The following is an 11,585-nucleotide window of genomic DNA, read 5'->3' as shown; positions in this document are numbered from 1 at the left end:
AAAAAGAGTACAGATCTGAAAATGTGCACTGTTAATGGTATCCACATAATGATGGTTGTATGGTTGTTCTCCAAGGAAAACAAATTACTCATATAGGAATATAGGTGATATAGGAGAAATGGGCTGAGTGGTCGAAATGTATTGGCCTATATCTCTGAAATGGAACAACATATCCAAATTATTTTGATAACTTTTGTGAGGCTTTGTCTAAACATTTTCTGTGAGAATTTTGGTGAAGATTTGATAATTTTTGAAGCCTGTGAAACTTTTTATGATGTTTGGCTTTTCTCTGAAATTGTGGCAAAAGTAAACATTTTTAGACCATAAGACCAGGGCCAAAAAGATGCATCTAAGTTTAGAGATTAATATTATGAAAGAATTTTGAGTCTGGGTCAATCTGGTAAGGAGAAATTAGCATAATTAACTTTTTTCCCAATAGCGCCACCTGCTACGCTGCTCGGACCCCTAATAATAGGAAAAGCTAGTAACTCAATGGGTGCCTTTGCAGCTTCGCTGCTTGGCCCCCAATAATAATAATACGTTTATTTTATATAGCGCCTTTCTCAAACCCAAGGTCGCTTTACATAGTAGGAAGGCAGGGAAACACAATAACAAACAAACAAAACAAAACAAAAACAAACAAAAAGTTATCTGTATGGAGCTATGTGTTGGGTGTGGAGGAGAAGTGATCATTAAACAAGTTATCTGTATGGAGCTATGTGTTGGGTGTGGAGGAGAAGTGATCATTAAACAAGTTATCTGTATGGAGCTATGTGTTGGGTGTGGAGGAGAAGTGATCATTAAACAAGTTATCTGTAGGAGCTATGTGTTGGGTGTGGAGGAGAAGTGATCATTAAACAAGTTATCTGTATTGAGCTATGTGTTGGGTGTGGAGGAGAAGTGATCATTAAACAAGTTATCTGTAGGAGCTATGTGTTGGGTGTGGAGGAGAAGTGATCATTAAACAAGTTATCTGTAGGAGCTATGTGTTGGGTGTGGAGGAGAAGTGATCATTAAACAAGTTATCTGTATTGAGCTATGTGTTGGGTGTGGAGGAGAAGTGATCATTAAACAAGTTATCTGTATGGAGCTATGTGTTGGGTGTGGAGGAGAAGTGATCATTAAACAAGTTATCTGTATGGAGCTATGTGTTGGGTGTGGAGGAGAAGTGATCATTAAACAAGTTATCTGTATGGAGCTATGTGTTGGGTGTGGAGGAGAAGTGATCATTAAACAAGTTATCTGTATGGAGCTATGTGTTGGGTGTGGAGGAGAAGTGATCATTAAACAAGTTATCTGTAGGAGCTATGTGTTGGGTGTGGAGGAGAAGTGATCATTAAACAAGTAATCTGTATGGAGCTATGTGTTGGGTGTGGAGGAGAAGTGATCATTAAACAAGTTATCTGTATGGAGCTATGTGTTGGGTGTGGAGGAGAAGTGATCATTAAACAAGTTATCTGTAGGAGCTATGTGTTGGGTGTGGAGGAGAAGTGATCATTAAACAAGTTATCTGTATTGAGCTATGTGTTGGGTGTGGAGGAGAAGTGATCATTAAACAAGTTATCTGTATGGAGCTATGTGTTGGGTGTGGAGGAGAAGTGATCATTAAACAAGTTATCTGTATGGAGCTATGTGTTGGGTGTGGAGGAGAAGTGATCATTAAACAAGTTATCTGTATTGAGCTATGTGTTGGGTGTGGAGGAGAAGTGATCATTAAACAAGTTATCTGTATGGAGCTATGTGTTGGGTGTGGAGGAGAAGTGATCATTAAACAAGTTATCTGTATGGAGCTATGTGTTGGGTGTGGAGGAGAAGTGGATCATTAAACAAGTTATCTGTATGGAGCTATGTGTTGGGTGTGGAGGAGAAGTGATCATTAAACAAGTTATCTGTATGGAGCTATGTGTTGGGTGTGGAGGAGAAGTGATCATTAAACAAGTTATCTGTAGGAGCTATGTGTTGGGTGTGGAGGAGAAGTGATCATTAAACAAGTAATCTGTATGGAGCTATGTGTTGGGTGTGGAGGAGAAGTGATCATTAAACAAGTTATCTGTATGGAGCTATGTGTTGGGTGTGGAGGAGAAGTGATCATTAAACAAGTTATCTGTATGGAGCTATGTGTTGGGTGTGGAGGAGAAGTGATCATTAAACAAGTTATCTGTATGGAGCTATGTGTTGGGTGTGGAGGAGAATTGATCATTAAACAAGTTATCTGTAGGAGCTATGTGTTGGGTGTGGAGGAGAAGTGATCATTAAACAAGTTATCTGTATGGAGCTATGTGTTGGGTGTGGAGGAGAATTGATCATTAAACAAGTTATCTGTAGGAGCTATGTGTTGGGTGTGGAGGAGAAGTGATCATTAAACAAGTTATCTGTATGGAGCTATGTGTTGGGTGTGGAGGAGAATTGATCATTAAACAAGTTATCTGTATGGAGCTATGTGTTGGGTGTGGAGGAGAAGTGATCATTAAACAAGTTATCTGTAGGAGCTATGTGTTGGGTGTGGAGGAGAAGTGATCATTAAACAAGTTATCTGTATGGAGCTATGTGTTGGGTGTGGAGGAGAATTGATCATTAAACAAGTTATCTGTATGGAGCTATGTGTTGGGTGTGGAGGAGAATTGATCATTAAACAAGTTATCTGTATGGAGCTATGTGTTGGGTGTGGAGGAGAATTGATCATTAAACAGAAAGGTCTTGAGATGTGCTTTGAAGAAAGGAAGAGAAGGACAGGCACAAAGGGGTTGGGGGTGGGAGTTCCAGAGTTTGGGGGCCAAGGCACTGAAGGACCTGCCACCCAGGGTGGAGAGTCTGGAGCGGGGGATAGCCAAGAGGTTTTGGTCAGAGGATCTGAGGATCAGTAGACATAAAGTCATGGATCCTGTAACATATTATAAAATTTAACAGTGATGGCTTATTCAAAGACGATCTGCATGGATATATAACCACCCAGAAAAACTCAGAATGTGAGTGATAAAGTTCATATGAAACTTTTTTATTAGTTATCCATTGCAGCATCGGCTATATTAGGCTGTTATGCTAGCTCAGCCTTTAAATATGCTGTTATTTTGGTCATGTGGACTTGATTAAACGGGTAAAGATAATTCATAAACTGCTTATTTCTTACATGACTGAAGCAGTAGCCTAGGACCTAGGGTTCAACAGTGGTGTTTGAGGTTGCTGTGTTAAGTTCAGCTCAAAAATCAGTTTATTTTTACATACGGGAGTTAGCCTAACTGAGCTGTAGGCTATAGCACATAAGCCTATTCTGTTTTCATGTATTAGCATTTGTTGTGATTATATAATCAAATGACACTCATGATAACTTGAAATAGAAGGACAGAAGATAGGTTATTGATGTCCACAAGCACGAATTTCACGAGACAAATTAGAACAAACTGTTCCGGTAAAAAATATTCTTGCCATGTTTAAAATGCTGCACTTTTTCCCTTCATAGCCTCTTGCAATTCATTTTTGGATGACTGTAGATAGTTGTATTTTAGCCTACGTCTTCGTAGACAGTAGCCTAGGCTACACCATTAGGCCATCTTGAGAATAAAAGACTTCACAGCTGCTAGGTAGGCTAAACGGTCGTTTGTCGCCTTTTTGCTTCTTATTGTAAAACCAACTGTTAGGGCCTACACAAGTGGTCGGCATCCCGGTCAATATTTGATACTAAAATTTCTATTTTGAAGCTATATGTAACTATGTGTAGCCTATGCAACCCGACTGTTGTAGGCTTGTCTACCACTCTGCAGTGCCTTGCCTACCATTCTTGCCTATCACTCTAGTTGTAAACAAACAGTGACGTAACATTAGAACGGAGGTGCAAAACCTTAATAGACAGACATACTGTACACACACAGATACGGACAAACACACACACACACACACACCCTCAAACAAGCGCATACGACACACATACATACCACACACACTCACACACACCCTCGAACAAGCGCATACTATACACTATACCACACACTACCACACACACACACCATCAAACAAGCGCATACCACACACACACACACACACCCTCAAACAAGCGCATACCACACACACTCACACACACACACTCGAACAAGCGCATACTACACACTATACCACACACTACCACACACACCATCAAACAAGCGCATACCACACACACACACACACACCATCAAACAACCGCATACCACACATACTACACACTATACCACACACTCTACCACACATACTCACACACACAGACACACACACCCACACCCTCAAACAAGCGCATACCACACACATACATACCACACACACCATCAAACAAGCGCATACCACACACACACACACACACCCTCAAACAAGCGCATACCACACACATACATACCACACACACCATCAAACAAGCGCATACCACACACACACATACACACCCTCAAACAAGCGCATACACACATACATACCACACACACTCACACACACACACTCGAACAAGCGCATACCACACACTACCACACACACACCATCAAACAAGCGCATACCACACATACTACACAAACTCACACACACAGACACACAGACACACACACACACACCCTCGAACAAGTGCATAGCACACACATACCACACACTACACCACACACAAAAGCCCTCACACAAGCGCATACACACACACTCTCTCACACACACACACACACTCACACACACACACAGACACACACACATAAGCTGAGCTGCCACCAGGGGCGTCATGCAAGCCAAAATTCAGAGGGGGCACAATCAGGCATTTTTTTTCGGGGGGGGGGGGGGTCATGTTAGAGGGGGGCCGGAGATTTCTCCCCCTGGACATTCTGAAATTCTGGCTGCTAAACATCCCATTTCAATGCAGTTTGGGAGGGACAGAAATACCTTAACAGAGCAAGCAGCAACCCTCCTCTGAGGACTAAGCTTAAGTATCTATTTTGTAAGTTAATGTAAAACACATAGGTTGGTGAAAGAACTGTAAGCTCAAATTCAGCTCATTAAAGTGTAAGCTCATTAAAGCATGTTTAGACACATTTACACTTAAGCCCTCCTTACACTGACAGACTTTGGAAAGATTTGCAAATATTTGGAAAAGATTTTTAAAAGACTACAGTCTCAGACCCTCTCACATCTAAAGACAAGTAGTTTTAAGTCACAGACTATGATTTTGCAATGACTAGGGATCTTGCTGGGTCACTATTTACAAGACTGCAACTAGATTCCATTAAATTATTACCTACTGAACTGAAATTATAGCCTACTAAACTTAAAGTCGTATTTTCGTGTTTCTGCAGCATTGTTTCATGCGTGACATCCCTAACCGATATAGAGTTGTTCCGTCACGTGGAAGAGCCGACTAAATATGTATAAGAAATGACAAATATTGTAAGAATAACAAATAATTAGGCTACAGCTGTCGCCTATACTTTGCCCCTTCCTGTTTGGTGTTGGAGAGAGGTCACTATTGGTTTTTATAGTTCACGTCACTATTGGCATGAGCCACGACTAGAAAGACTTGCGATAATATCAAACATGTTTGATATTGTCGTAACGGCAAAACTAGAAAAGGACTGACTCCGACTGACTTAAAACCACTAAGATTGGCACCTTACACTTAACGATCTAGTTGACGGGAGCGCGCCGCGATTCCAGTACAACTCCCATGATTTCTGTCCGACTTTGGAAATTTAGTCGCCGACTGTGAAAACAGGCCAAAATCGTACAATGTAAGGCCGCCATTAGGCGTACCACACATGATTTTAAAAACAGTACCATTGCAGTTGTTATGATTTGATTGATATGTGACCTAAGAACAATCTTACATTTAAAAAGTTGCTGAGGTCTGACTTTGTGGCGCTCAGAAATTAAATTAGTTTAATCTTAATTCATGTGATGAAGGACTTTGAACAAAGTTTGACAGGTTTCAGTGCTGAGTAAGGTTAACACTAAATATTTGAATATTTTACTAGTAATATATTTTTCATTACCATTATGGCAAGCAATAGGCTAGGCCTACCTCATTTGTAAGTTGCTACCTGCAAATCATGAGCAAGTGACCTGATAACCTAAGTTATGAACACATGAGAGAGACTATTATACTTTCTTGCCCTCTACGTCACAGTCATAGCGATCCAATTTATATAAAACAACTTTAGGCCTCCTTTTAAAAGGGTATCCCTTTTCACTACATGGATTAGCTGCCACATACGTGAAGAGAACAAGTGGAGAAACATCCAACACAATGCCTTGGTAGGCCTAATGTTATTAGGTTGGATTTTGTAGTCACTGCAAATTTAACACCCTCGTTTCTATGATACTGGAAACAATTGAAACAGGAGACTGTGCCAAATATTTGTAATATGTGTAAGAGTAGCCTAGGCTACGTTACACTGACACCATGTAGGCTAACGTTAACGTAATGCTCTGAATTCGTGGCCAACATCAAATCCATAGTTCTAACTATTTGATCGCCAAGTCAAAATTTCCTGGTCAACCACAAATAATTCCACTACTTTTTATTGCTTAGCTAGACTACTTACCACTTCAACACCATTGACTGTAGTATCTGTTTAAACTGTAACTGTAACAGTTCAACTGTTCAAACTGTAGCGTTAACTGTAAGAGTTCAACACAAGCAAAACATTGCGAGCTCAATGCGCGTGTGAGTTGTTACGGGAACATACACAGACAGCAGTTTTAGTGAAAGGGCTGATGTTGACCGGTCTTCAGCTGTTTTGCTACGGTTTATTACACATCCAGAAGAATGCATTTGAGTCGTTATAGGCTCTGGCTTATTATGGAGCATAATAGGAACAAAGTTATGATCAAAAAAATGATCAGGAAGGAAAAATCCGAGCAATGGGCATGACGCCACTGTGCCACTCCAACAAGCGCACAAAAGCACTCTCTCTGAGCTGCCACTCCAACAAGCGCATAGCACACACACACAAAAGCACTCTCTCTGAGCTGCCACTTCCTCCATCCTCTTCCTCCACCTCCACATGTGCGCCCCCCCCCCCAGCTCTTCCTAGTCTGGACTCCTGGTGCCTTTTGACACCTCGTGCTCTGGTCTGCCTCCTCGAGCCAAAGAACAAATGCAACCTGAGCACCGGGCACACACACACATTCACACGCACCCACACACACACATGCACACACACACACACACACACATATGCACACACACACACATGCACACACGCACACACATATGCACACACACCCACACACACACACACTGAGCAACCTAAGCAGTCTTCGCCCACACTTCCCCCTCTCCCTCCCGGCCTGCTTGCTTTACTCATCGGGCCCTGCATTTCACACGGAGCCTATATGCTGAGGTGGAGCATTTCTCGACTAGCATGTGTGTGTGTGTGTGTGTATGTGTGTGTGTGTGGGTATATGACTGTGAGAGGAAAGAGCTGCAACATGCCCTGGACGCCTTTGCCTCCACGAGAGCTTAATGAATCTCAGCAGCACTGTCAAAAGCACTCCGCAGAGTTGGGCACTTAAGGGCATATGTTTTTCCTTGTGTACCGTCCGCTAGCACTGAGCAACAAAAACAAGCATGGAGAGCTCGCAGCTACGCTAATGAAATCACTCCGCTGTAATCCTGGGAAAAACAGGCTCAGGCGCTCTGACCCGGCACAGGGCATCACAAGGGGCAGGCCAGCAGTCTGGACACTTGGGCACCGCAGTCTGGAGGCCATGCAGTGTCACCTCTTTAACTGAACATAGTGGGAATGTGTCTCAGTGTTTGTGGTCATTTCTATAACTTTGTGTGTGTGTGTGTGTGTGTGCAAGAGAGAGAGAGACAGATAGATGGCAGAGAGAAAAGCAGAAGAGATAGAGAATGCATTGTGTGTGTGAGAGAGAGAGAATGCATTGTGTGTGTGTGAGAGAGAGATATAATGCATTGTTGGCTTTTAGTTTAATATGATTTGAAATGTGTGTGTGAGAGAGACAGACAGACAGACAGAGAGGTCATACTGTATGTTTCTGCTTGGGTCAGTGAGAGAGAGTGGGGATTTTTTGTTTTGAGTGAAATTATATGCACTCCCTGCAAACAGTTTTTTTTTTTTTTTTTTTGGGGGGGGGGGCAAAGTGTGTCGTTTTTTGGATGCAGTTCAATAACACTAGAATAAAAGAATAGAACAGAATACAATGTTATTGTAACACAACTAATCAAACAAAGAGAGAAAAGTGCATAAGAATTAAGTCAAATCAACCAATCAAGTCAACCTTGGTAAAGCCACTGAGCAGAGGAGTCACTAGTGTGTCCCATCTTAACGGCTGCAGCGGTCTCATCTCGCCCAATTAAGCTGAAATGGGACTGATGAGGAGGCTAAAACAGCAGCCGCGGTGTTTGTCAGAATTAATCGCAGGTCTTTTGACTGTCAATTGGGGCTTTCCGACGAGTCATATGTCAACAGCGCGCCGATCTCACACGCCAAGGGTGACGTGCTGTTATGACATCTTGCTAAATGCTGTGGGATAACGCACATCCGTCCAAACCGAAGACCCAGTTTGCATTTGGAAAGAATCGACTCTTCCTTATTTACACACAGGTCTCAGCGATGGCTATGCTCAACAGTAACATATTTATCTTAGCACAGTCTACATTGGACCTAGTGAAGTAAATGGTATTTACTAGAAAAGTCACAACATCACAAATATGCACTGGTGTACTGTACTGCCAGATTTTGATTGAAGCTTTTAAAGTAAGCCGATCTATAAATTAACTGCAAGAACTAATAGCCTACATAAACTGTGTGGAGGCATTTCTCCGTCTGCCGCTTAGGCCTGTGGCTTAGAGATGTTAGCCTTTATTCAAGACATTAAGGAATGCTTTTGTCATTTACCATAATTTGATTACCCCAAACATCTCACGCCGATGAAATGAATATCTTACAACTCAATTACAAGCATTTTTTTCTCAATAAAATAATTATTATTCTTTCAAATAGCACGGAACTCTTTTTTTCTTACTCAGAGCTAGCCTCCAAATGCTCATTGCATTAAGAGAGCGCGGAGGACAGGCCGTGGAATTGTCTTAATAACTAGAACGGGTAGGCTACATTACATCGAAGCTTTGCTATCACGCAAATACCCAGAGACAGGCCCACCTAGCCCCGGGGCAATCCTCGCGCCCTTACCCTTAGCTACACCAACCCTTCGGGACAGCGACGGGCCATACCAGCCAGACCCGTGTCATTTGAGGGACTATTGTCATATTAGCGCAATGGAAATTAGAATGGACATGTTCTCTGCATAAAATAAATAGTGAAATATTCTTCACTATAAAATAACTCATAGTAACTGGACACAGTGGTCGTTTTTTTATTAGGCCTACTTACATGACCATAGGCTACATACTCGTGATTTCAAGTAAAATTATCAATCGTGTCAGTAAATAACGAAATGATTCACTTAGTATTATATTTACATTAAGCTAAACAATTATAAATCATAAACTTCATGCTCTAAGCTTTACTGTCATATTCCATTTTTCAAAAATGAAGAATGTGGCACAAGGTTTAAGTTAGGAGTGCACATCCCTGAATTATTTCTCTTAAAAAAGACTTGATGACTAGGCTATATGGTAATGAAAGTTCAAAACACGCAGCACATTCGGTTTCAGAAGAATATAGCCCACAAAGTCAGTAATAAGCTTTACGAAACTATTTTTTTAAACCTAAAAAAATACAAATGTGACTGATTCATGGATTTGTGAACAATAAATGTTTAGCCTGCAAATGAACTTAAGCATATAACTTCACTTTGAAGTATCAATGAGAAAGGTTTAGTGCGTTTTTTGATAATAAAAAAACCTTACAAGCCATATATTCGAGCATATACATATGTTTTAATTATAAAGACATATAAACAATATATGAAATTCATGTTGCAACACAACCGAATATTTTTGTCAGCTCAGGCTTGGTCAAGTAGTTCGTCACAATTGTACATTAGCCTACAATCAAGTGAATTGTGCAATAACAAAACAAAAGTCTTAAATAAGCCTACATCTTCCCAAAACGATATTACACGGATTTCCCTTGAAACAATGGGCAGTGGAAATACAAGTCCATTGCTGGCCAGTGATGCGGCAAACTGAAATGCTTGAGGAATGTTGAACACGTTTCTTTACTGCTCCAAGAGAAAATGTTGCATAGTTCTCTAATACATTTTCGATTTTCAAAGGATTTGTAAGACTTTCTTTCCAAATTACGTTTTGCTTTTGTTAAAGAAAAATACCCTGTCATATGCAGTTTCTTCTGAAACATCGGAGTTGAACTTGAAAACTAGCGATGTCATTTGTTCTGCAAGAATCAAGCAAATGTCACTGAGGACTAATCAATACAAAGTTTGATCCCAGAAAGACGACAGAGAAACGCAACGTTTAAAGGTTTTAACATTGATTTGAAGGCTCATTCCAAAGTTAATATTTCCTTTACACTAGTCTCATTAATCAATTATTCTGAAAAAACGGAAAGTTTTTAAAACATGGTTATTAAGCAATACACCACAGTTCCTTCCGAACAAAATGGTTCAAAACAAGTAGAGTGACAGAGAGCGACATAGACCAATAATAGGATGTTGCAGGTGAAGTTCAGGAACAAGTTTGTTTAGTAATCAAGGCTTGTCATTGCAGTGTTTGAAAAGACTCGAGGGTGTCCCGGAATAAGAGGTACATTTTTCGGCGCAGGAAGCCAATGCCGTGCTGGAGAAAGGATACACAGCCGTTTGTCCAAAAGGTGCGAGCGCCGTGGGTATCGGCGAGGTTATGGTCTGTCCCTGATTCAGATAAGCCACCAGCCGTCGCATCTCCTCCAGCGCTTGCGCTTGCATGAGGATGTAATTCTTCGCCAGGAGCAAAGTGGCGATTTTGGATAGTTTTCTCACCGAAGGACTGTGTGCGTATGGAATCACAGCTCTCAAGCCGTCCAAAGCGTCGTTGAGATCGTGCATTCGTCTTCTCTCCCTTGCATTTATGCTCAGCCGCAAGGATCTCTGTTCTTTGGGCTTCTTTGCCAGCGTGGTTCCGTGTTTGTCGTCGTCAAACCCCGAGCCTCTCTTCCTTGAGTCCATATGATCGAAGCCGTCATCGTCCTCACTAGTTTGCTCCCCGCCGCTCTCGTTCGACTTTGTTGTCTGGCCGGAGAGAAAATCGGCAGCCGGGGTGAGTGGGTATCGCCCTGGACTTGCAGCACCATGGCCAGCGCCGAAGCCAAAACTGGACTGGCCGTAGCGTTGCGTGAGGTCCAGCAACGTATCATTGCTGATAGATTTAAGCAGGTTCTCTTCACCAACATTCATTTTTACGAAAAAATAAAAATGTAAAATATATCTGAGGCAAACGTATCCTCTTTCGTGAACAATCTAGCTCTATAGTCTACTTTCTGTATTTTGCGCTGCTTCTCAAAACAGTTGCAGAGAGAAATCACTGCCGTGCCTATTTGCTTCCGTATGCATGTATAAAAGCGACGACTGTTCACTTTAAAGACTTGAGTAATTGCGATAAGCGTCGACAGTGATGCTAAACGCACTTAAGACGCCCGAGTAAAACTTCTATGTGTGTCTCC

At 41.6% G+C, this 11,585-nt stretch overlaps 1 protein-coding gene across 1 annotated transcript; it reads right to left on the bottom strand.

Moving 5' to 3' along the window:
- Nucleotides 1-10,635: 10,635 nt before the first annotated feature.
- bhlhe23 (basic helix-loop-helix family, member e23) lies at nt 10,636-11,319 on the bottom strand. Its single transcript, XM_076276997.1, has one exon. The coding sequence runs from the start codon at nt 11,317-11,319 to the stop codon at nt 10,636-10,638; it is 684 nt and encodes a 227-aa protein (XP_076133112.1).
- Between the last annotated feature and the right edge of the window lie 266 nt (nt 11,320-11,585).

The sequence above is a fragment of the Alosa pseudoharengus genome, unplaced genomic scaffold, assembly GCF_046254945.1.
Source record: "Alosa pseudoharengus isolate Yale_2024_CS ecotype anadromous, Long Island Sound unplaced genomic scaffold, YU_APseudo_1.1 YU_APseudo_1.1_scf_9, whole genome shotgun sequence".
Taxonomy (NCBI): domain Eukaryota; kingdom Metazoa; phylum Chordata; class Actinopteri; order Clupeiformes; family Clupeidae; genus Alosa; species Alosa pseudoharengus.
The sequence above is the reverse complement of the archived record's forward strand: the minus strand, read 5'-3'. Positions and strand labels throughout refer to the sequence as shown.

What these genes read in the sequence shown, in the direction of transcription:
- bhlhe23 (XM_076276997.1), bottom strand. Translation starts at nt 11,319, where the DNA reads ATGAATGTTGGTGAAGAGAACCTGCTTAAATCTATCAGCAATGATACG.